Raw genomic sequence first — 25366 nt, forward strand, 5'->3', positions numbered from 1 at the left:
ACAGGCTTGTGGCTCTGCAGGTTAAAAGAAGAACAGGGACCCAGCTCCTGGTCATCCCAACCTGGGTCGTCTCCCTGTCCAGCACTAGGTGGGAACTACTCGGGCCCTACCTGGCTGATCCAGGGAGAAGCTATGTGCCCAGGGTGTGAAGGGCTCCTTGGGGAATGGGTGCCAGCTGCCATTCCAGAAAGAGTGGGCAGTAACTGTGGGGACTTAAAATTTATCCACTGTCCAGATATGGGCCTGAGGATGTTCCCCTAAGCAAGTGTTTCTACCTGGCAGTTTGCCCACATGGGGGAACCCAGAGCAGAAGCCACAGTATAAGGACTGGTAATCAGGTGGCATCACCTTGACCCTCACACACAGAATGCAGCATTCCATTAAGATGCAGAGGGAAGCCAGCCTAGTGACATGGGTCTGCACTCTCAGCTACTTGGGGTGCTGAGGCAGGAATGTTTCAAGTTCAAGGCCAACATGGGCAACTTAGTGAAAGAATACACAGAATATACAATCAAAATAGGACTGGGGAGGTGACTCCGTGGTCAGCACTGCTCAGTTAGCATGTGTGAGGTCCTAGGCTCCATCTCCAGATCCACTGAACCCAGAACAGCACACCAAAAGACAGTACGGGAAAGACGCCGCCGCCGCAGGTGAGGTGCTGCCCTCGAGCAGGGCCAGGCTGGACCGGGCAGCAGGGGTGCCTGGCCGTACTGCAGAGGAGGGACTCTCTGTAAGGAACTTGGCTGCCCCTGGGCTTTCTCTAAGGAGAGTCCTCTTAGAACCCAGCCAGCGAGCACGGGGCCTTCTTTCCCAGCCTCCCTGGTCCAGAGGTTTGTCCTTGTACAGATGTCTCAGCTTGAGTCCTCTCCCTGGGTGGCCTCTGACCCCTCAGGGGCCCCTGAGACCCACCTTGTTGATGACCTCGACTTTGATTTCTTCCTCGTCAGCAATGGCCTTCTCCTTGCTAACCTTCTCTGTCTCCACGCCCACCACCTGGATCAGCTTGTCTGCGTTCTCGTTCTTCTGTTTCAGCTCGGCCTCCTGAACCGCCAGCTTAGCCTTCAGGTCGTCCACCTAGGGAGGCAGAGCCAGGAGAGGCCCGAAGCCTGCTGAGGGCAGCCTCAGCTTCAGGAGAACAGCCTTGGTGGCTCCCAGCTCCCAGTGACTCTGGAGCCTTTTTAATATATCCAAGGAAAGTTTATATTGAGCACCGAGTGTATACATGAAGCTACATACCTAAGACACACTCCTAGTGTGCTAGGAGATAAGATGACAAGATTAAAAAAAATGTCAACTGAACTGGAGGGTGGGGAGGGAGGTGAACAAGTGTGTGATCCCAGCAGTTGGGAGGCAGAGGCAGGGGGATTGCCAAAATGTTAAGGCTAACCTGGTCTACATAATGAGTTCTAGGCTGGATAGGACTACAAAGTGTACTCTTAACAAAAAAGTTTCAGTTGAGAAGATTGTGGAAGGTCTTCAGGCAGGGGTGGGGTGGGGTGTTTGAGGTCCTGCAGGTTTGTGGGGGAGAAACAGACTGGGCTCAAAAACTCCTGCGAGCTGGTGAGAGGCTCATCTTGGCCCAACCTGGTAGGGAGGAGGCGGCTGGGCCTCCTGGCAATCTTGGGCAGGGGGCTGTGGAGACAGTCTGGGCTCCACATGGAGGGGGTTTAAAGCCAGGCAGAAACCTTGAAAATCAACACAGTACAGGGAAGTTTCTAAGAAGCCTGTGAGAGGCACCCGGTATGAGCAGCATGTAGAAATGGCTGCATTTTCATGGGCTGCCTTGAACTTGAGAAGCATGCTTCCCTGGACACAAGGCAGGATACCACCATGTGTTGGTTTGAAAGAAAATGGCCCCCAAAGGGAGTGGCAGTATTAGGAGGTGTGACCTTGTTGGAGGAAGTGTGTCATTGTGGGGCAGGCTTTGAGGTCTCTTTTCTCAAGCGTCACTCTGTGACAGTCAACTTCCTGCAGCCTCTGGTCAAGATGTAGCTGATGCCACATCTGCCTGCACACTGCCATGCTCCCTGTCATGATAATGGACTAAACCTCTGAAACTATAAACAAGTCTCAATTGAATGTTTTCTTTGTAAGAGTTGCCGTGGTCATGGTGTCTCTTCACAGCAATAAAAACCCTAAGACACATCACATGTGCAGGGTGCCCACTTTAACGCTGACATCATCAAAGCATTTCACATCTGTTGCTTTGTGTTAGATTGCACATCGGTTCTCCAGTTCTCAAAGGTTGGAGTCACATGCATCCCACTGCCTGGGATGTTCAGCCCCACACATGACTGTAACCCCACGTGTGGCTGTCCTCCATATGTGGCTGTCCCCCATGGGAGCCCTGTTGCCGTGAGAAGGTTCTATAGCACTACAGCAGCCTGGGTGTCTGGCTCCTACCTGAGAAGCCGTGCTCTGCAGCTTCATGAGGCCGTTCTCCAGCCGCTCAATTTTGGCAACCAGCTCCATCCTCTTCTTGGCCAGCAGGTTCTGATAGAGTTTGATCTGCTCCAGGAAGGTCTTCGGTGTGGTGTAGTTGTACCGCCTCTCGGTCGCCAGGTACACCTTGGACATCTCGTTGACGGTGGTGTGCACATAGGCCATGAAGAGACTGATGGAGGTCTTCACCTCAGGCTGCAAGCCGGGATGGATGAGATGAGCTGGGCTGCTCCTCTTGGGACCCCATGCAACACACCCATGCCTCCTGGGGCCCCAGCCTCATCCTGTAGGGCCTACAAGAAGAGGGGCCACTGCGGGCCGTAGCATATTCACTCAGACCCTGCATGAGATGTGCCAAGGCCTGACCTGTCTCTAGTGCCAAGAGATACAGGAGAGGGTCTGAGGAGATGGCTCGGTCAGTTGAGTGCATTGCAGCCACGAGGAGCTGAGTTTGATCTCCAGAACCCACATAAAAGCCCAGTGTGGTGGCACATGCTTGCAATCCCAGGGCCGGGGAGGTGGAGACAGGAGCATCCCTGGGGTTCACCGTCCAGCCAGACTCTAGAGCAGTGGTTCTCAACCTTCCTAATTCTGTGACCCTTTAACACAGTTCCTCATGGTGGTGACCCCCAACCATAAAATTATATTTGTTGCTACTTCATAAATGTAATTTTGCTATTCTGTGAATTGTAATATAAATGTCTGATATTTCCAATGGTCTTAGGTGACCCCTGTAAAAGGATCATTTGACCCCCCCCACCACAGGGGGTTGTGACCCACAGGTTGAGAACCATTGCTCTAGATGATTAGCAAGCTCCAAGGCAGTGAGAGACCGTTTCTCTAAGGAGGTAGATCATGTTCCTGAGAATGGCACCCAAGGTAGTCCTCTGGTTTCCATGTGCATGTGTGTACATACACATAAGCATACACACACACACACACACACACACACACACACACACACACACCCTACAAAGAGGGTTTTCAAGATGGCTCAGTGGGTAAAGCTAATTGCTACCAAGCCTGGAGACCCAAATTCAATCCCCTGGGGCTCACCCTCAAGTTTCCTCTGACCTCCATACCTGCTCTGTGGCATGTGTGTGCCACCCCCCAAACACTTGTGTGCTTACACACTCACATGCACACACAGACACAAAGCTAATTAAATTTTTTTTTTTTAAAGAAAAGGAGAGAAGCCGGGCGGTGGTGGCACACGCCTTTAATCCCAGCACTCGGGAGGCAGAGCCAGGCGGATCTCTGTGAGTTCGAGGCCAGCCTGGGCTACCAAGTGAGTCCCAGGAAAGGCGCAAAGCTACACAGAGAAACCCTGTCTCGAAAAACCAAAAAAAGAAAAAAAAGAAAAAAAAGAAAAGGAGAGAAAAAGAACTAAAAAGAGATGCAGGAGAGCAACGCCCCCTGAGCTGGGTAGAGGGAGTGTCAGGTGACTTTGTATCACTGAGGTTAATCTAGAGTCTGGGATGCAGTAGAGCTTATCATTTTGACACACGTGTGCACACATTCCCATGCTTTCACAGGCTTGGATACTGGGGAAGTGCAGAGCTCAGATTTTGGGTTTTTTGTTTTTTTGTTTGTTTTTGGTTTTTGTTATATGAGACATGTAGCCCAGGCTGGGCTCAGACTTGTTGCCTAGAGGAGGCTGGACCTTAAAACTCCTGACCCTCCTGTCTCCATCTCACAAGAGAACATGCTTTTCTATGCCAGTTACATCAGCAAGCATTGCTGGGCATTTCTGGCACTGGATCCCTGGGCTTATCATCTGTCATCCTCCCTGAGGACAAAGCCTTGGAGCTTCTGCCCCACAAATGGCCCAAACAACTTTGTTTCAATCTTGGTTGATTTGAAAAGGTGCTCTCCTGTGCTGCATCCCTGGCCAGCACCCAGGGCCATTCCTGCATAGATGGGACACCTGTGTCAGGGACTGAAGCCAGAATCTGGGTGTGCTCGGCCTCACCTGGATGCCCTCTGTCTCCTGCAGGAATCGAGCACTCACAGACACCAAAGCGTCTTCTGGCCACTCATGGAACCAGTTGATGGCTGTGCAATTGACCACGGCCGGGAACTTCCGGGCTCGCACACGCAGGATGGAGCCCACAGGGGAGAAACACAGAATCACCTGAATGTGGGACAAAACACATGTCTGTGGGAGTTGTTGTTGCTGAGGTTAGACCATGTCCATCTGTTGTTGCTGGGGTTAGACCCTGTCATTTGGCAGAGGTTAGATGTGGGGATATTTTATTTTTGCTGAAATGTGGTGATATATTATTTGTGCTTTAATAAATAAAGCTTGCCTGGAGGTCAGAGGAATAGGAACAGCCATTATAAGTAAACAAAGAAGTCAGGTAATGGTAGCACACGTCTTTAATCCTATCACTTGGCAGGCAGAGATCTGTCTGGATCTCTGTGAGTTCAAGGCCACACTGGAAACAGAGCCAGGCGTGGTGGCACATGCCTTAAATTAACACTGGTTAACCATGGAGGTCTGGAAGTCTATACAGACAGACAGGAAGTGACAGAGCTGGGCAGGAAGAGGAAGTGATGTAGCTGGACAGAGAGAGCAAATCAGATGGCAGAACAGCAAGGCACATAGGCGTGGGTAGACAGGAAGTCACTCGCATTTGGAAGCTGAGGTATCGGTGAGGTGAGGTTAGCTTGTGGCTGTTCCTATTCCTCTGATCTCTCTCAGGCTTTAACCCCTATATCTGGCTCCATGTTTTTTTATTTAATAAGACCATTTAGAAATTCGTCTACAGTTAGATCCTGTCATGTTGGCAGATGGCTCCTTTGGAAGCACAGTGTTCTCCGGGCCTCAGTGTCCATGGGGGCACTTCTGCAGAGCCCTGTGAGGCATGGCTGGGTACCTCACTGAACCAGTGTTTAGCTTCATGGCTCTACCTCATGCCGTGAAGTGCAGGATAGCTCCACACCTGGCTGGATAAGGAAGGGGTGGGGAATGGGTCCTGTACTCGGCAGATGAGGACTGACAGCTGGGAAGCTGGGATTTCTTCTGAACCCAGCTAGATAAGTAGCATGTCCTCCAGTCCCTGAGGGCTGATTTCCATTTGGGGCTCTGTTTTCCCAAGCCTCCCTGGGAGATGGAGGGGAGCTGTGGAGAAATGTCCTGGGCTCTCCTGGTGGATGGGGACATTGCTTCTTATGGAGTCTCAGGCTCCCTTTGCTCACTCTGGCATTTCTTTTGGGGCATAGTGTCTGGATGGAAGGGGCTGTGTGGATCAGTAGTATGACCTGACTTCCTGCTCTCTCTAGAGGTGATACAGTGTCTGTAGCCCTTGGTGGTCAGGGCCCTAACAGGCCGTGAGGGCAGGCTGCAGCTGTCAGGAGCTTAAGTGCCACAAGCAACATCTATTGACAGGACTGTGAGCCTGAGAGGGACACAGGGGACACTGTCTTACTGCACCAGTGGGGAGCACATGACCATAGATACTTAGCATGGCAGGGGGTTGGCTCACTCCACCTGAACCCTGAGAAGCAGCCAAATGTTCTAGGTGCCTTTGGTCTTAGGGAGTTTAGCTTGCTTTTCTACAGGTAATGTTCAAGGTCAAGGGTTGCTTTCTTGCTCTAAAAATTTCATTTATTATTGTACATATGTGTTGTGGAATATTTAACTATACATAGTTGAATTTGTTTAACTATGTAAAGATGTGTTGCATTTGTTTATGTCAGGGTATGTAACGTTTGTTTAATTATGTAAAGATGTATTGCCATTTTATCTTGCCTGCCTAAGACACCTGATTGCTCTAATAAAAAGCTGAGGGCTGGAGAGATGGCTCAGAGGTTAAGAGCACTGTTTGTTCTTCCAAAGGTCCTGAGTTCAATTCCCAGCAACCACATGGTGGCTCACAACCATCTGTAATGAGATCTGGCACCCTCTTCTGGCCTGCAGGATATGTGCAGACAGAACACTGTATACATAATAAATAAATAAATCTTTAAAAAAAAAAAAAAAAAAAAAAAAAAAAAAAAAGCTGAACATCCAATAGCAAGGGAGGAGGTATAGGTGGGACTTCCAGGCAGGGAGAGTAAATAGGAGGAGGAATTTAGGCTGGGGGAGGAAAAGAGATGCCAGTGAGATGCCAGGGGCCAGAGGAAGCAGGAAAGTAGGACACAAAGAACGAAAGGTAAAAAGCCCTGAGGCAAATGTAAGTGAATAAAACCAGATTAAGTTAAAAGAGTTAGTGGGACAAGCCTAAGCTAAGGCTGAGCATTCACAATTAATAATACGTCTCCATGTCTTTATTTGGGATCTCGTTGGTGGGACATATGTTTGTATACAATGTGTATGGACATCAGGAGACAACTTCATGTGTCTAGTCCTTCCACCTTCTTGCTGGTTCTAAGAATTAAACTCAGGTTACTAGGCTCACGACTGAGGCATCTTCCCACCCCTAAAGGTGTGTTCTTTAATTTTTAAAATGATTATGTATGAAAACAGGTGTGTGTGGGGGGGTGAGAATGTGAGTACAAGTGTCTGCAGAGGCCAGAGGAAGGTCTGGATTCCCTGGAGCTGGAATTACGGGTGGTTGTGAGCCACCATGTGGGTGCTGGGAATGGAACTCAGGTCCTCTGGTAGAATAGCCAGTACTCTTAACTGACGAAACATCTCTCCAGCCCCTCAAGGTATTCAATCTATTTACACTTGATGTGTGTGTTTATACAAGGTTTCCTCTAGCCCCCAGGTACCTCTGGCAGCCCTAAGAAATGAACTCTAGGCCCTAGCTCCTCAGCTGCACCCCATTGCCACCACTCTTTCCTGATTGGCTTTCATGTCCTGGGAAGAAATAGCCCCAACTCTACAGAGAAAGACCCAGGTTACGGGGAAAGCTGAACCCCTAGGCAGCTGTCAAGGCGGAATCGTACCTTCAGCTGCCTGCGGACTTTCTCAATGAAGAATTTCCAGCATATCTCTCGAGTGTCGGCCATGCCAAGGGACTTCACCTGTGGCCGCATGGAGGAGATAATATTTTCCAGGTCATCTTCCCCAAACAGCCCTGGGATCTCCCCGGAGGCCAACAGGTCATTGATCAGCACCAGGAACTGCTCCTCAGCCACTTGGGAGTCTGTCATCAGGAACACAGAGGGCACATTCTTCACTGCGGACTTGATGTACTGGGTAGCCAAGTCAATCTGCATTGAAGAAGGACAGTGTTCCTCCTTTAGGGCCGTTGTCCACAGCCACTCAGCAAGGGCACATGCGGACCGACTTTCCAGGAGCCTGAGACCTCAAGGGGACACTGCCATGCTCTGGGCAGCCATCAGCCCCGCTTCCTGGGGATGGATGGATGGGCGCGTGCTAGGTGCAAGGCTCTTAGTCCTCAAAAAGGAAGGCTTGCAGCCTCAGGCACGAACCTGAGGACACCATGCTTCAAACAGTCAGACACTAGAGGACAGACACCGAGGGTCCACTTGCACAAGGTCCCTAGAACTGTCACATTCACAGAGAAGGGAGGGAGAAAGGCAGGTGCCAGGGCCGATGAAGGGGAGGCGGGGAGTTTCAACTTTAAGGCTTTTTGATGTTATTTTATTGCATTTTTAAATGTGTGCATGTGTGAAGGTCAGTGGGAATCATTTCTCTCCTTCTACCATGTGGGGTACCAGGACCGAACTTTCAAGCACTGGGCCATCTTGCTTGTCCTGTTGGTTTTGACACAGGGTCTCATGCAGCCCAGACTGGCCCTGAGCTTGGTGTATAGCTAAGACTAAACTTGAACTCCTGATTCTCCTACCTTCACCTCCCTGATGCTAGGACTGCAGGTGTGTGCCACATCTGGCTAGCTGGGGTTGCAGGTGTGTGCCACATCTGGCTAACTTTGTAAGACTAGAAGTTTCCTGGAGATGGACGGTTGGCCAACAAGGTCCACACGCAGAATGCAGAACCAGCATTTCATTGCACACACACACACACACACATACAGACACACACACACACACACACACACACACACAGTAGGATACAGGGGTCAGGTGAAGACTGATGCGGAAACTCTGAAAAAGGCCCTAAATAAAACTAATTCACATTCAGATTCCAGGACCTAACCCTGGGAGAGTGGCATGACCACAGCAATCTCCTTCCACATTCCTGGGAGGATTTAAAGAAATAACTGCCCCTTCACCAGTGGTCTCTCCTGGGCTCTCTTCAGGGACTCCAGCCCTGCCACACAGTGCCAAGCTTCAGCTGCTCTCCATGACCCCTTCATGCCTTCAAAACCAGCACCACCTGGGTGGCTCTTAACACTCCCAACTCTGGCTGCCAGCATGAGATGCAGCCATGGCCCCTCTGAACCACAGCATCCATGCTCTGACCCTGAGGAATCACTCTAGAAGACTTCCCCTCAGTGACGCTGGTCTCTTCTTAATCACGGCTAATTCTTCAGCCTCAGCTGACCAGCCTCAGCCATCCCAGCAAAGGTTTTGCTTCAGTGGTCCTGGGCTCTTGTTATTCATAATTGTTTCTTCACCGCAAGCTGACAGGTCCTTAGCTCAAAATATCACACGCAGGGCCCTGGTAAAGTCTTTAAGGGACTCTCAAGCTTCTGAAGTGTCACAAGCCAAGTCTCCATCATTTGCACTGTTCTCAGCACGCTCATCTTCCAAGATCCCACAGAACAGCTCACTGAGCTCTGAGCACTCAGTGGCTTTTCCAGCCCAAAGTTCAAATGCCACCACAGTCCTCTCCAAAACACACAGGTCAGTCACAGCAATACCCTACAACCTGGTACTAATTCCTGTCTTAGTTAAGACTTCTATTGCTGTGATAAGACGCCATGACCAAAAACAATATGGAATATACCTTTAATTCCAGCACTCAGGAGGCAGAGCCAGGTGAATCTCTGTGAGTTAGAGGACAGCCATGGTCTGCATGGAAAGATCTTGCCAAAAAATAAAGCAATTTTGGTAAGAAAGGGCTTATTCTAGCTTCCAGCTCTCAACTCATGCTACATCATCAAGGGAGCTAGGGCATCAGGAACTCAAGGCAGGAACTGAAGCAAAAGCTGTGGAGGAATGCTGCTTACTGGCCTGTTCCTGACGGCTTGCTCAGCCTGTCAGCCTGCCAGCCTGCCAGCCTGCCTGCTCGCTGCCTTAGTCAGGGTTTCTACTGCTGTGAAGAGACTCCATGACCATGGAAACTCTTACAAAGGAAAAACTTTTAATGTAAGGGGTGGCTGACATTTTCAGAGGTTCAGTCAGTTATCATCCTGGTGTGACATGGTGGCGTGCAGGAAGACATGGTGCTGGAGAAGTGGCCAAGTGTCCTTTATCTTGCAGTCAACAGGAAGTGAACTGTGACACTGAGAGTAGCTTGAGCATAGAATTTCAAGCCTGCCCCCACAGTGACACACCCACTCCAACAAGGCCACACCTCCTAGCAGTGCCACTCCCTTTGGGGGCTGTTGTCTTTCAAACCACCACACTTGCTTTTCCTTCCTTCCTTCCTTCCTTCCTTCCTTCCTTCCTTCCTTCCTTCCTTCCTTCCTTCCTTCCACAGTGTCTCACTATGTATCCCTAGCTGACCTAGAATTAACTATGTAGACCAGGCTGGCCTGGGATTAAAGACATGCGTCACCCCCCACTCCACCCCACCCCGGCTCAGCCTGCTTTCTTATAGCACCCAGGACACCACTGCAGGGGTGGCACTGTCCCCAGTGAGTTGGGCCTTCCTGTCTCAATCATCAATCAAGAACATGCACGACAGGCCATCTGATGGGGCGCTCTCTTCCAAGATGACATGGCTGTGTCATGTTGGTAAAACTAGCCCACACACCTGCCTCTCTTCCATATAGTGCTTGGGATGGGCCCAGGGGCCTTGTGGTGTTGTGCATGCCTGTTAAGTGTCCCACCACCGAGCTACAGCCGGCTGGTGTTTGTTTGTTTTGTTTTGTTTTTTTGAGATTGGCTCTCCCTACAGTCTGAAACTCTCAAGGTTTCTTCCCTTGTACATATCAAGATTACAGGTATGTGCCCACCACACAGACTGATTTGCTTAGTAAGGCCTACCAATTCTCTAAAGGCTCTGTAATTCTCTAAAAGGTTTTACAGATGTCTATGAAAGGCCCGAAGTGGCTTAGCTCACCCACTACATAGGAGCCCAAGTCCCGAAGGGCTCCCAGTTTAGAGAAACATCGCCAAGGTTCCTCTTTTGGGGTTGATTGGTCAAAAGCAAGTCTCAAACTCCATATTTTTGGCAAGCTAAATTTTTTTTTTTTTGAAAGTGAGGGAAAAAAAAAGCAGCTCTGAATTTGGAAAAGCCAAGGCTGCAGGGGAATTCTCCACAGCAGTGACCTCAGGAACACCTCCAGGTGGGGGCCTGCTGTGACAGCCAGCGAGGTCGGAGTGAGGACACTGATCTTATCTTTCAGTGCACTCAGCACTGTGGCTCAGTGACGAATCCAACATTCATCCCAGGAAGCAGGAAGGACAGTAGCCCTTTCCAGATGACACACCGGAAGCTGCTGCTGGCAGGCCCACCCCCACAGTCCACAGCAAGGAGCCTGCCACCTGAGTGCTAAGGCCAAAATGGCAGCTTCTGGAGAGGCTGTTGGGCCACAGAAGCCTGAAGACACGGCGAGGTGGTTCCCTTGTGTGAGGAACCTCCTCATCTGCATCCTTTTGGGCACCCTGTCTCCCAGGTTCCCTGGAGAACCTGCTACAACCAAAACCACAAGGAATGTTCTTCACTGAGGCCTGCCCAGAACCTCTGCAGCTTCGGCCTTGTAGCCTAACCCTGTCCCTCGTCTCTGCTGACTGGTGGTCTGTCCAGCATCTTGTCCTGAACACTTTGCATGCGGGGCCACTGCTGTGGGATGGTCTGTATGTCAAATTGCTCTGATTGGTCAATAAATAAAACACTGATTGGCCAGTGGCCAGGCAGGAAGTATAGGCGGGACTAACAGAGAGGAGAACAGAGAAAACAGGAAGGCGGAGAGGGACACTGCCGGCCGCCGCCATGACAAGCAGCATTTGAAGATGCCGGTAAGCCATGAGCCACGTGGCAAGGTATAGATTTATAGAAATGGATTAATTTAAGATATAAAAACAGTTAGCAAGAAGCCTGCCACGGCCATACAGTTTGTAAGCAATATAAGTCTCTGTGTTTACTTGGTTGGGTCTGAGCGGCTGTGGGACTGGCAGGTGACAGAGATTTGTCCCGACTGTGGGCCAGGCAGGAAAACTCTAGCAACAGGCCACCATCACTACAATCGACTCTCTTGTGCTGCTGAGCCCACCCGCCTCTCATCCTCTGTGGCACTTACAAACCCCAGGTGGACCGTGTTCACCGGCCATCTCCTGTGTGCCTGCCACGTCTTCCCCACGGGCCATCCTCTGCGTCTCTCAGTCAACTGTGTCTCTGCTTTGTTCTAAGATACAGCAGGCCTTAGCTTACACATCTTGGGATGGAGACCAGTGATTTCCACACGTTATCCTAAGTGCTTCCGAGCACACTCCGAAATCTTCTCCCCCATCTTTAGCCTCTGGCAGGTGCCTGCCGCTTCCGGGACTCACTTTAAAGGACTGCTGTAAAGCATCATGAATGCGTGTGCCGGCGGCTCATACCAGCTCATGCCAGGTCACACCAGCACCATGACACTACTGTAAGACAGCTTAACTGCTTGGAGATTGCGCCCCTCTTATGATGTGGGTTCTCTTCCCCAGCTTTTTCTTAACTCTTTCAACTGGCTCTACGGAGGGAGGAAGCTTGTTCACCGTGGGTGTGGAGTGACGGATTTCTAGACCATAATTACAGTGCTGCTGTGGCTGATGACCACAAGTAAAAGACTGAGCACCCACTATCGGCTCTAAAGCAAAGAGTCGGTAATAAAGCCCCCACAGGGACAGAACAGGAGTTGGCTGATGGATGGGACAAAACCTTCGAAAACACGTGGCTCCTGGGGTGGGGGATCCAGACAGCACTTGAATTGGCATGGTGATGTCACTGAAGGCAAAAGCGTGTGTGCTGGCATGGTGCAGGAAGGCCTCGTGTGGGAGGCTCTGTCCCTTTACATGAGGATTTGAAGACATAGTTGGCTAGTCCTGTGATATTCAGCATGGAATCCACAGAAAAGCACAGGAAATGGGGCCAGCAGCCGGAGGCTCATCCAGAGGTGGTGGTTCCCAGACTGCACTCTCAATCTCCCCGGTCTCTATGGGTGCCAGGTCCTCACCTGCACCCCACATCCCAGGCACTGAGCTCTCCAACCTCCAGACCCATGCGACCAGGCCAGGGACTGCTGTATTTGCTGTGGGGAAGGTTCCCTAGGGGCTCCCTGGGCTGGTCTAGCATCGCCCAGACCCTGCAGAGGCAGCTCCAGCATGAACGTAGATATGACTGTGTCGTGTGGGCTGATCAATGTCAGGTTTCTTCCCCTGCACTCCGATAACTTGTTCTGGCTTAATAGTGTTTGACTGGCACATGCTCCCTGTGAGACCGGCTTTCGGGAAGGAGAAATCAATGGCAGGGCTCAGCAGCATGCCCGGGGAACGGCGGACCTACTGCACTAATGTGGACTCAGTCAATTCAGGATGAGCTGTTCGCATCAGGGTCTGGCATGCGACGAGACGCGCAGCAGTGCCTCTGAATTCTTTAACGTGGGGAACTGGGGACAGCAGAGTTCACCAGCGACCACAGCAGGACTCTCACTGCTCTCGCACGGACCTCCACCCTTCTTTGCGTAGATCTCCACTCTGCCCTCCTACACTGAGGTGAAACACTGGGTAACTGAGACACGCTCTTCTCCCTTGTTACAGGAGCTTATGTACCAGTCCACTGTGTCCTGGCCTTCTCTGAGGTCAAGGGCACTGGCTGACCTCACTTTGGGAAGGGGTATGGTGGGCCTTTGCTCTGCCTCCCTTGGGGCCCTCACCTTGAGGTCTGCGACCGCATAGCCTTTCTTGAGGGTGATCTGGAAAACGTCCAGGGCACTGATGTAGGCAGCCAGGCGTGACAGGCTCTGCTTCCCACTGCCGCCCACGCCCACCAACAGGGCATTTCCCCGAGGAGACTCCAGGATACGGTTGATCTTGCAGATGTGTGCTACAGCATCCTCAAACAGCACCTGGAGAGGTCAGAGGGGTCATGAGAGTTATCCCTTTGGAGAACACAGGCCCTTGCCAAGGTCATAACATCACCCCTGTGGAGATCACAGGCTCTCACCAAGATCACATGATTGTTTGTGCTCAGAGGAAGTCACCTGCATGGGCCAACCTCACGGAGAGCACAGGCTCTTTCTAATCCCTGGTAGGGGCTAATGGCTCATGCCCTGTTGAGCTGTGGTTTTACATGTGGGTTTGTTTATAAATTACACTTAAGACAGACATGCATGAAGGAAACACCACAGCAGTTTGGGTACCCACAAGGGGTGGGGGTGAAGGGTCGTGGAAGGTCTCGGTGTGATGTAGTGACTCAGGAAGGAGAGCTGTGTCCCAGCCCCTTGTCTAGGCTGTGGGCTCAAATGCTACTCACCAGGTTCATGACTGCATTGACCTCGTTGTAGCTGTCCAGGACATCCACGAGAAGTTTGTTCAGGTGAGCCACGTCCGTGACGGGGAAGTATTTGGGGTCACCGATCCCTTGGGTGAAGTGGCAGAAGATGTTGGGTTTGGCGAATAAGTGCTCCTCTCCAAGATCCTGGGGCCAAAAGGACACACAGCTGCCTGACAATGGCCACCACACCCACCATGGGTCCTACGAGGCCTGTAGGAGGCCAGGGCATGTTTCCAACGATTCAAACCATGACTGTGTCAGCCCTTACAGACCACTGGACACTCCATCTCCATGGGATGGTCCATGCTGTGGGATGAATGGATGGTCCAAAAGCACATGGGACATGCCAGCAGGTGACAAGGACTGAGGCAGCTGTGCCCTGCTACAGGAAGCCACTCTCTTGGAATGGCTAATTTTTTCTTTCTTTTCTCTTCTTTCTTCTTCTTTTTTTTTTTTTTTTTTTTTTTTTAAAGATTTTATTAGAATTTGTGAACTGCATGTGGGTGCTGGGAATTGAACCTGGGTCCTTTAAAAGAGCAGCCAGTGCTCTTAACCACTGAGCCATCTCTCTAGCTCTGGCTAACTTTTTCTTCCTGGATTCACTGCCACATCTTGGAGTCCTTATCAGTTCTCCCTGTCTCCAACAAAGGGCCTTCCCAAAGGGCCGTGGGCGTCCTTAGCCCGGGACACTGAACTGTCTGTGGGCACAGCAGGGGAATCCGGTGGCTCAACTTACATCAAAGAATTTCTTGGTGGATGCGATGGTGACTCTGCGCAGTGTCTCCTGATCTTTCTCGTCAACCATCTTGTCCCCGTACACCCGCTCAGCCTCATGCAGCCAAAGGCGGGCGAGGTCCAGTGGGCTTCTCAGAATCTCTGCTGTGGAGAATAAGATGCCCTGCCCCAGACACACGATGCATGGTCAGCTCTGTGCCCACTCTGGGTGGTCAGCAGCTCTACCTGTGCTGTGAGGGCAAGCACTGCATTTGGAAGGGATGGGGGAGTGGCTACTTTCCTAGAGGGTGGGCCACTAAGCTACCAGGGGGTCCACTCACTGTGGAGGTCAAAAACAGCTTAGAGGCTGGAGGGTGTGTCTGTCTCCTGGGAAGCATGGAGAGTTTCCTCCCAGGGCAGGGTTAGGGGTTAATTTTCTCTCCTTTTTCTTTCTTTCTTCTTTCTTTCTTTCTTTCTTTCTTTCTTTCTTTCTTTCTTTCTTTCTTTCTTTCTTTTTCTTTTTTTTTGTTTTTCGAGACAGGGTTTCTCTGTGTAGTTTTGGTGCCTGTCCTGGAACTCACTCTGTAGACCAGGCTGGCCTCAAACTCACAGAGATCCGCCTGGCTCTGCCTCCCCTGTGCTGGGATCAAAGGCGTGCGCCACCGCCGCCCGGCCTAGGGGTTCATTTTCTAGTGAGGAGCATAATAGAGAAGGTACAGGGAGGCGGATTGTCACTGAGTGCATTCAAGGTGGTTGACAAGGGCCAGCTTTTCAAAGGCTGTGAACTAAAGCTACAACTCAGGTTCTGCAGCAGGCAGTGTGGGTCCAGCCTGGGGAAGGTTGGGTACTGGGTAAGCCCAGACAGGTTTAGCAGGTGCTAGCTAAAAGGCTTCTATTTGCCAAACACCCGCTGGGCCCAGGGACCATCATGGATTTATTTATGTATTTATGAGCTTGCATTCCACTGGAGAGATGTGACTGGGGAAGAGAGCAAGGAAATGCTGCATTGTGCTGTGAGTGCCACAGCGGGACAGTGGGAGGGACATGGGGTGTGCAGAGGCCTTTGCAAGGCTCCCAGCACAATGTAACCCCAAGCTTTAGATCTTCCGTCTGTTAAATGGAGGGCATGAGCTGAGGAGACAATGGGTGAATAAATAGCTAGACTTAAAGCCTGGTTCAGACTAAGCAGTCACTAAAGAAGGGAATATGATTGCTATCATCACATCAACTTTGTCATTACAATTTTCATAATCTTCAGCCTGTCACCATTATCATCATCATTATACCACTGTTATCACATGACCTATATCACCACCACCACCACCACCATCACCACCACCACCACCACCACCATCACCATCACCACCACCACCACCACCACCACCACCATCACCACCACCACCACCATCACCACCACCACCACCACCACCACCACCATCACCACCACACCATTACCACCACCACCACCATTACCACCACCATCACCATCACCACCACCACCACCACCACACCATTACCACCACCACCACCACCACCACCACCACCACCACCATTACCACCACCATCACCATCACCACCACCACCACCACCACCACCACACCATTACCACCACCACCACCATTACCACCACCATCACCATCACCACCACCACCACCACCACACCATTACCACCACCACCACCACCACCACCACCACCACCACCACCACCACCATTACCACCACCATCACCAAATCACCACCACCACCACCACCACCACCACCACCACCATCACCACCATCACCACCACCACCACCATCACCACCACCACCACCACCACCACCACCACCACCACCACCATCACCCACCATCCTCAGTGTCACCATCATCACTTGGCCATAGGCAACGTGACATAAAGCTACAAAGTACCTGGAAAATATTGGAGAGGTCCCTGAGGTTGAAGATGTAATGAAACTTGATGGCCGTGGGAAGGAACGTCGCGGCGACTTTCTGGTGTAAAGCTGTTACAGGAGAAAGGCACATCGATTCTTATGGACTCTTAATGGCCTCAGGAAGTGCAGGGCTTAAAGTTCCTAAAGCAAATGGACTGTGAAATGGTGACGATTTAACCAAGAAATCTGCGCAGTCTCTGAGGAGGGCGGGCACTGGCGGCTGCTGTAAATCAGTCCTCTTCTCCCCCACCCCCAGGCAGCTGGATTTCACATCTCTCTGAGCTGCAACGTAGCACCATTTAAAAAATATCGATTCCAAAGAATAGATAAAATATTTACCAGGGGGAAATAGGAAGACCCGCTGGCCGTAAAGCGGTGGGTCCACTGACTGGCCGGGGAGGGGGCGGTTTCAGCTTACCCAGGGCCGCAGTCACCAGATGGTTGCTCAGTCGCTGGACCACCAAGGGGGTTGAGCGGTACGACAGGTGTTGCGCCAGGATGGTGTTGTAGATGGTGATGAGGGCCTCCTGGCCGGGGAAGCTCACGGCAAACACACAGAAATGGCGCTGCACAGACAATCGTGGGCGCCCGTTAGCTGGAGGGCCATGGCTAACCCTCTTGGGAGAACAGACCCCGTTGCCATTGGGGGGCCATAGTAAAGATTCATGGAAAAATCGCATGAAACACCCATCCTATGTGAAGCAGCCATGCACACTGTCCAGGAAAATATTCCTAGAGACACGGCATGATGCAGACCAGGTCTGGGTGTGTATCCCAGATCCCTGTGGCTTTGGTCTGGGTGTGGCTTTATTTGAAAAGGTCAGCCCTGGCACAGCTGCAGATTACATGATACCCTGCTTAAACTGGGTCCCAGACACCCACAATAATTTTGGGGTTTAAGTCTGTCTCCAGTGTCCTAGGGGAAATGCTTATAAAAAAAATCGTAGATTATCTGAAATTCAGGTACAGCTGGGCATTTACAAGACCAAAACCAGGACCTTGTACTTGTTAGTCAAGTGTTCTTGAAAGCAACAACCACAACCTTTGGTGTTCCGAGACAGGCGAGCAATGTCGCCCACCTGGCCTTGAACTCAGGATTCTTCCATGTCCCGAGGGCTGGGATTACAGGTGTGCACTGGCACATCTGGCTTCCTTCTGGGGTCATGAGGAGGGCTGCCTCACCTTTCCTGCTCCCCTCAATTTCCTGACACCGAAAGGCTAGGGAATTCTCTGGAGCATGCCAGCCCAAGCTCTAATGCTCAAAACCAGGGCCAGAGCTGCCTCAGCCTTCAGCACCTGACAGGAATGCTCAACCTCTGCTTACCTGTAGTCTGGGGTCAATGGTGAAGGAGCCAGCAGTAGGGTTCATGCAAGCCACGTACTGACAGTTGTGGACGTCCTTCAGGGTCAGTTTCTGCCTGTCATACCTGGGCAGGGGTGGGGGTGGGGGGCAGTGTGAACATTGCCCCACAGGCTCAGAGAAGCCCCCCTCCCCCGAATCACCCTGTGGGTGCTCAAGGAAGACAGCTAGAGGAGAGTGGCAGTGTGAGAGAGCCAGCTGGATGCTGTGCCTTGAGAGGAGCTTAGAAATGGATGGCAGAAGCGCCACTGAGCACAGCTGTGAGTTCCAGTCCAGCTCTTAGGGGGAGGCGGTCGGCCCTGTCGGACTGGAATAACCACTGGGCACCTTGGTACTCCTGCCTTCACTGGGCATCACTACAAGGATGCAGGAGCCTGTGTAGGCAGGTGTACCTGTAAGGTACTTATGAGTATCTTTGTGTGTGTGCATGTATGCACTCCTGCACATGTTTTGGGAGTCTTATTACATAACTCAGGCTGTCTTTGGACTAGTGGTAATCCTCCTGCCTCAGCTTCCTGAATGTTAGGATCCTAGGCATGTGCCACCACACATATACCCTATGGATCATTCAACTTGTTTTTGGAGACAGGCTCTCATGCATCCTCGGTGGTATCTAACCCTCCCGTGTAGCCAAGGGTGACCCTAAACTTGTGGTCCTCTGCTCTTACCTCCTAAGTGATGGGATTACAAGCAGACACCACCAGAACACGCTCGGTTTATACAGTGCTGGAGACTGAACCCAGGGTCTCCGCATGCTAAGCACATACTCTACCCACGGAGCCGCGTCCCCAGCCTCTCGCTCTGCTGATTGGTGGCACTCACTGTGAGGGGAGCTGAGCATTCTGTGATGTCGCTGTCCCAATGTGAGGCTGTACCTCTTTGTGTGTTTCCCACTGTTTTCTCTCTGCGGACGCTGCCCCTTGGTAGAGCCCAGAATTGCTTGTATTCTCCAGCCAGCTCCCCTGCTCCTCCATCAACTGAACACAGTTAGGGTTCCCTGTCTGTTAACTGTCATGTGTTGGCCTACGCTCTTGTTGAACAAGATCCCACAACTCCGATGTTAGTCACAGGAGCTGCTTTTCCGCCCCCAGTTTTGCTTCACAAAGCTTTGTCTGAGAAGCCCTTCCCTGTACCCACCTCCCTCAGAACCTCGAGATTGACTTCCAGTGTCCCCGCCATGTCTGTGGGTCAGGCACCCAAAGTACCCTTCTCCTGATACTTCCTGACATGACCTCAGTAGGATCCCTTTGTCCCCGCCATCGCGGCCACCTGGACCTCATCTGCAGGGAGGTTTTTGTCACACTGTGTGTGTATGTGGGGTGGCAGAGGCCAAGCTGCAGGAGATGGTTTTCTGCTTCCACAGGGATCTGGTGGCCAGCTCTGCCGAGCCATCCCGCTTGGTGCCTAAAGGAATCTTTTGAAAACCCAAATCTAGCCGGGCAGTGGTGGCACACGCCTTTAATCCCAGCACTCGGGAGGCAGAGCCAGGTGGATCTTTGTGTGTTCGAGGCCAGCCTGGTCTACTTAGCGAGTTCCAGGACAGGCACCAAAACTACACAGAGAAACCCTGTCTCGAAAAACCAACCCTCCCCCCGCCGCCGCCGCCGCCCCCCCCCTCGCAAAAAACCCCTCAAATCTAGCCAGTCCTCCCTTCCCTCAAGTTTCTTCAGAGAAAATCTGAAGGTAAGTGTGGGCCGAGCTGCAGCTGGAGATTAACCAGCAGGAGAGCCTCTTTGGAGGGGAGAGCACAGAGGTCTTGGCAAGTAGTGTCTGCTGTATTTGGTGCTACAAAGCCAGATAGAGAGCTCAGCAGGGGTCCACGTGGGGGCTAGGCCACCGAGTCTTCAGAAGCCTCACAGGAGAGCTGCGGGGGAGCGGGGCACCCTATCACCTCACTGCTGCCTTCTCCTCCTTCACTAATACACTACTCGCCTTGAGAGCCACTGCACGAAGCAGCCACCACCTGGGATGTGCTGTCACCCTCTGGGCCCCATGGGTCAGTGCTGACTGTTGGGGAAAGGGGGGCTGCGGGGTGTTAGGACTGTGATCTCAAACAGGCAGCCTGGCCCCCTTGGACACATACCCCCCATTTCTGGGTAGTCCTGAGGGGGGCTCTGTAACCCACTGACTGGCTTCTGGGGTTCTTTTGATCTCAACTAATGCCAGCTCTGGCCTGGGCTGCTTCCTGATTTGAAGACGTAAATGACTTGAATGCCCTGATTATTCCTAAGTGTGTCGCCTGGGTGTCCCAGTGCCACTGAGACAAAGTCCCCTGCTTCAGGCTGAAGCTGTCACCTGCACCCTCCTCCCTTCCTTCTTCAGTCCACCCTTGTGGCCCGTCCCCTCCTGCCACAGGGCCTTTGCACCTGGCCTTCCTCTGCCTCTCAGCATCAACAGCATCCAGCTCCCAGCTGCCTGATGGCTCACCAACCAGGGGCTCCTCTGTGATGGACCTGGGGCTTTTCCTCAGAGCTCTCCCTTAGTCTACCACAGCAGACATGCACCTCCTTGAGTGGGAAGCTATCTGTTCCCCCTTGGCCTCAGTTACTGACATGTTTGTGGCATGGCAACAGGACAGAACCTGAATGGTCCTTACTGCCCCGCCCCCACCCGATGACCTCATGGTCTCACTGCCAGCCCCGCAGACTCCTGCTACCCCCTCTACTCCCATACGTGGCTGCCCAGCTCTAGCCCCGCCCCCACAGAGTTGTGGCCACGCCTCCAAGCTCCTCAGCCCACTCACTGCCCCTCACCAGTGCCCGTGGTCCATGTGCTGGCGGATCAGGGTGTGTGGGGCCACAGTGCCGTACTTGTCCACCTCAGGCATGTTCATGTCATCAATGAAGTAGATTAGCTTCTTGGTGCCCGGGGGGCCGTAGTTCCTCCCTGATTTCTTTTCCAGAGGCTTCTCCAACACACCTGGGAGGGACAGAAGGTTGTTCACTACCCATACATCCCAAGCTGGTGCCTATTAGTCCTTACAGGGACCTACTGTCTCCCGTGGGAGGAAGGAGGTTGGAGGCAAGGGGTCAGGATCATGAGATGTGCCTGGTCCAGAGAGAGACCCTCTGTGGGGTGTCATAGCCAGCAAGGGTCCACCATCTGCCACTCAACTTAGCTTCTGTATTAAAACATCATTCGGAGGTGGAGGTGGCAGGACCCTTGATCTGGCTCACTGGGTCAACCTTGGTGCCAACCCTAATTGATGTGAGATCGTTTTAGCTGGACCAGCCACCTCTTGGACCCTCAGTGACCCTCACTGACCACCACTGCAGCGTCTGCCCAGGACACCACTCAGGTGCCTCCATGGGGACAAGACTAGTAGTCCAGAAGTACCCAGGCCTACAGTGGGAGGAGGTGACAGGGGATGGGCTGGGGAGGTGGTGGGCAGAGATGTGAGGATGGAGCCAGGCTCCCCTACCCTGCAGCATGGCTGAGGTCGTGTAGAAGTTGAAGGGCACAGCCTGCACCAAGTAGTCGTCGGTGCCTAGGCTCTCCAGCTTGTCGCCCATCAGCACAGACTTGCCGGTGCCAGCGTTGCCCACCAGCATCACAGGCCACGCCTTCTCCATGAGTAGGTCCATGAAGTACCGGATGCGGGTGGTTTCTGTGGTGTGGACTAGAGAGGCCTGGGGTGGTAGGGGAGTGGTGGGAGGGAAAGGGGGCGCGGCTAGCAGACAACAGACCCGGTTCCAGCTGGTGTACAGACTCCATTGGATTTCTAAGACCCCAGCGCCACTGAAAGGTCCTGCTATAACTTGGGAGGGAGGGGACACTGAGCCTCCTCCCGGCCATGGCTTTGGGGAAGGTTACCTGCAGGGGGACATCAGGGTCCAGCTCGAAGGCAGGCACTTTATCTGTCCAAGGCAGGAATTTCTTTGTTTCGGGGTCAATGTAGTAGTCAAAAATGGTCCCCTGCGAGGGTAACTTGATCGTTTTAAATTCATTGATCCACCACTTGCTGAACTCGACTCGATAATCAATGAGCTGTTAAGAAGAAAAGGAAGGAAGAGCCACAGGGCTCAGCTAAGGGAGCTGCAGGGTGGCCTGGTCTGGATGGCAGGTCCCCGGGGTGCCTGTCACCTGGTCCTGGAACATGGCGCCCCCGAAAGCCCAGAAGCAGGCGAACACGAAATACAGCTCGTACAGCTCCTTTGGGGAGTCGGGCGGGGCGTTCTTCTCCGTGAGCAGGCACTCCAGCAGGTAGAGGATGGTCTGGATGACCGTGATTTCGGGCACCGGGGTGATCCTCTTGAAGCCGATCCGCAGCTTGTCCAGGCACGTGGGCAGGTACTTGTCGAAGAGGATGGTCAGGTTGGCTTTCTCAGACTGCACTTTGCGCCTCTCGATCCAGCTGCTCACCACCCTGAGGGGGGAGTGATGGTTGCTGTCAGTCCTCCTAGAGGCTCTCCACATCGCTGGTGGGGTGGCCAGGGAAGCAGGGGATGTGATTTAGCCTACTGTGTGGCAGTGCCAAGGGAGGACACTGTCAGGGCCAGCTACAGACCCTCAGAGGGTCTGATGGGGATGCTGGGCCGGTGGGGAGTGCGTTTTTCTCTGACTGCATCCTGACCCACCTACCTCCACTTCTTAACTGGTAGAATTGCCGGCGTACAATGGCCATGCCTGGATTATGTGGTACTAGGTGAACCCAGGGCTTCGTGCATACTAGGTACCCACTCGACCCATTGAGCTACATCCCCAGTCTCCTGAGTCATTCTTGTCACCTAGGAAGCATCTTCCCCCAGCTGCAGCTGATGCCAAGAGCTGGGGACTAAGAGATCTCATGAGGTCATTTGGGGGTTGCGGTTGGGGAAACAGCTAAGGATGGAAGAGAGAAGAGGAACTGGGACCCTCATGACATCATTTGGACCTCTGCATCTGGCTGTGCCTGGAGGACCCACTTGGTGACTGGAATCCGCATATGTGTGCATATATGCACATACATGTAGACAGAGATTTGGTGTGAGCTGAAGCTGAACTTGACACATCCATCGGACGAGTCCAAGTCCATATACTTGATGACGCCTGGGAAGCACTCCAGGCTGTATGGCACAGGGTCATGCCCCAGCACAGTTGTTTGGGCTAGCATGGTGGACCACAGCCGGATTCAGCCTGAGGTAAGTCACTCAACAGCTCTCCTCTGTAATCTGGTCATGTTTGCATCACCCCTGCTCCAGAGGACCATGTGGGCTGCTCTTCTTAAAGCTCACAGAAGGGAGCCGGGCCCGTGCTAAGTGCCAGAGGAGTATCTGCTAAAAGCATAAACAGTGCCAGGCTCCCTCGAGGGTCAGCGAGCTGAGGGTGTGCGTCATTTCCAGGATGCCTGGGGCATAAGCAGGAAGCTCAGGTTATGAAACAGGAGGCCACAGTCCACAGCCGGGACCCACCGGCCTCTCCATGAGCATGCTGGAAGCCCTGCTGGGGACTTCCTGCTCTGCTGTGGACACAGGACAGGAAGCTGTGGTAGAGGAGCCTTTACCATCTCTGTCTCCCTGCAGGATGCAGTGCGGTGTGAACTCCACATGCAGGCGGTGGCATGCAGATACAGATTCAGGCGGCTGCTTCACTGCCCCAGCTGAGGACTCCCATGTCACACTGTAACATCGCTTTGGTGGTGTCATGGATATCAGTCCTGTGCGTACTGGCTTCCATCCGTGCACAAACTCAGGCAGACATACCTGAAGATACAGGTCAGTCTTCCTGACATGTCCAGGCACTTCTGGCATGTCATTGGCCTATGTCCCTGTGGGCTGGCTGGCTCCTGGCTGGAGTCCTGGCCTCCCCTGTAGCCGTCTGCTTGAGGCTGCTGTTGCTTCTGCAGGCCCTGTACTGCCTCTCCTCACCCCTTCAGCAGAACTTTACCTCTTCTGATTCCTCCCGACACCCCAGGAGTGTCCGATTCCTGCCTCTGTCCTTATTCACTTTCACCTCTGGCTCTTCTTCCTGCTTCCCACAGCTGTGTCCCGTGACCTCGTTTCCTGTATCCTGGAGCGTCTGTGACTTGATGTCTCCCATCTCTTGGTGTGCCCACGACTTGCCTTCTCTCCTGCATCTCATCTTCTAGTCAGGCTTCGCTTCAGTCCTTCCTGTCTTCTGCTGTCCCTGAAAACCTAAGTTGCTTGCACGGGACAGAATAGCTGTCCTTCCACACCGACCCATAAACTAAAAATGTGGCCTCACCTAGGGAGGGAGCCTTTGTGGGCATAATCGAGGTATGGATCTCAAGATGTGGTTATCCTGGGTTACAGCAGACCCTGAATCTGGTGCCTGGCAGAGGGCCATGTGGAGAGAGCCGTGGTGGTCACGAGCCACCAGGAACTGGTAAAAGTTGGGACCAATCCTGCCCAATAGCCTCCAAGGATCCAGTGTGCCACCATTGTGACCTCCGGCTCCTGGCCTCAGTTCTCAGAGGATGGACTGCTGTCTGTGGTGGCCTGGCATGCACCTCTTCTTCACGGCAGTGCCCGAAACTTGGCAAGTGCTGCTGGGCAGATGCCCCTGAGGTTCCCGTCTCAGCAGCCTCCTGGTGTCTGGCCAGCTCCCAGTCCTGTGCCCACCAGGGCCTCGGTGCCCTCACTCTGCGGCCAACCTCCCAGCAGACATCTCACCTCCCACTCAAGAGGGACGAGACACTGACTATGAATTTCCATCTCCTCTCCACCATGGATGTGCACAGCTGGACACCTCAGGCCTGCTCCCTGCACCCAAGACTGCTTCTCACCTTGATAAATTCCCTTGCTGCAGCACACACACACACACACACACACACACACACACACACACACACACACACAGCACTTAAATTCAAAATTCTTGCAGACAGCTTCACTTCCAGGGCCTCCTCTGTGCTGGCTCCACGGATCCATCTTGAGTTATTGATGGCACCTGGCTGCCAAGTCCGGGCCAACTTCCTTCCTTGAGCCTGCTTGTCTCTGAGGTGTGTGATCCTGTCAGCTTCCTGCTCCTTCCAGTTTCTCCTCAGTGTCTGTAGCTCACCACTGCCCCTTGTGTCTCTTCTGAAGTTACTTTTGGGTATCTGTTTCTCTTCCAAAACAATATGAGTTTTGTTCAGAAAATTAACTTCTGCAATCACGACTCACATCTTTCTTGGAAAATCAGCTTCCCCAGCATGGGATGCTCAGTGTTCAAATGACACAGAAGGTGTGCAGGAAGGATCGATTGGATGGGGTGGGGGTGGGGATAGGTGAATGGACAGATGGGTTAGTGGGTAGAAGACGGATGGATGGATGGATGGATGGATGGATGGAAAGGGGCTAATGATGATTGGGTAGATGGGCAGATAAATGGATGGACAGATGGATAGATTAGTGTGTGGGTAGATGGATTGCAGAGTGTGTGGGTAGATGGATAGTTGAGTGGGTAGATGGATGGATGGATGGATA

The 25366-nt window shown here is 52.5% G+C and overlaps 1 protein-coding gene across 2 annotated transcripts in view; it reads right to left on the reverse strand.

Annotated features, from left to right (window-relative positions):
* Positions 1 to 25366, reverse strand: part of Dnah17 (dynein axonemal heavy chain 17) — a 118570-nt gene that overhangs the window by 36345 nt on the left and 56859 nt on the right. For both annotated transcript variants that reach the window (XM_059272217.1, XM_059272216.1), the window contains 14 exons: positions 22044 to 22326; positions 21774 to 21947; positions 21382 to 21589; positions 20714 to 20879; positions 17925 to 18027; positions 17019 to 17166; positions 16578 to 16669; positions 14694 to 14855; positions 13937 to 14101; positions 13338 to 13529; positions 7339 to 7605; positions 4415 to 4576; positions 2404 to 2637; positions 910 to 1074 (listed from right to left, as the gene is read on the reverse strand). In XM_059272217.1, coding sequence (XP_059128200.1) covers positions 910 to 1074; positions 2404 to 2637; positions 4415 to 4576; positions 7339 to 7605; positions 13338 to 13529; positions 13937 to 14101; positions 14694 to 14855; positions 16578 to 16669; positions 17019 to 17166; positions 17925 to 18027; positions 20714 to 20879; positions 21382 to 21589; positions 21774 to 21947; positions 22044 to 22326 — 2521 coding nt within the window. The remainder of the gene's footprint in view (positions 1 to 909; positions 1075 to 2403; positions 2638 to 4414; positions 4577 to 7338; positions 7606 to 13337; positions 13530 to 13936; positions 14102 to 14693; positions 14856 to 16577; positions 16670 to 17018; positions 17167 to 17924; positions 18028 to 20713; positions 20880 to 21381; positions 21590 to 21773; positions 21948 to 22043; positions 22327 to 25366) is intronic.

The sequence above is a fragment of the Peromyscus eremicus genome, chromosome 8a (assembly GCF_949786415.1).
Source record: "Peromyscus eremicus chromosome 8a, PerEre_H2_v1, whole genome shotgun sequence".
In the NCBI taxonomy this organism is placed as follows: Eukaryota; Metazoa; Chordata; class Mammalia; order Rodentia; family Cricetidae; genus Peromyscus; species Peromyscus eremicus.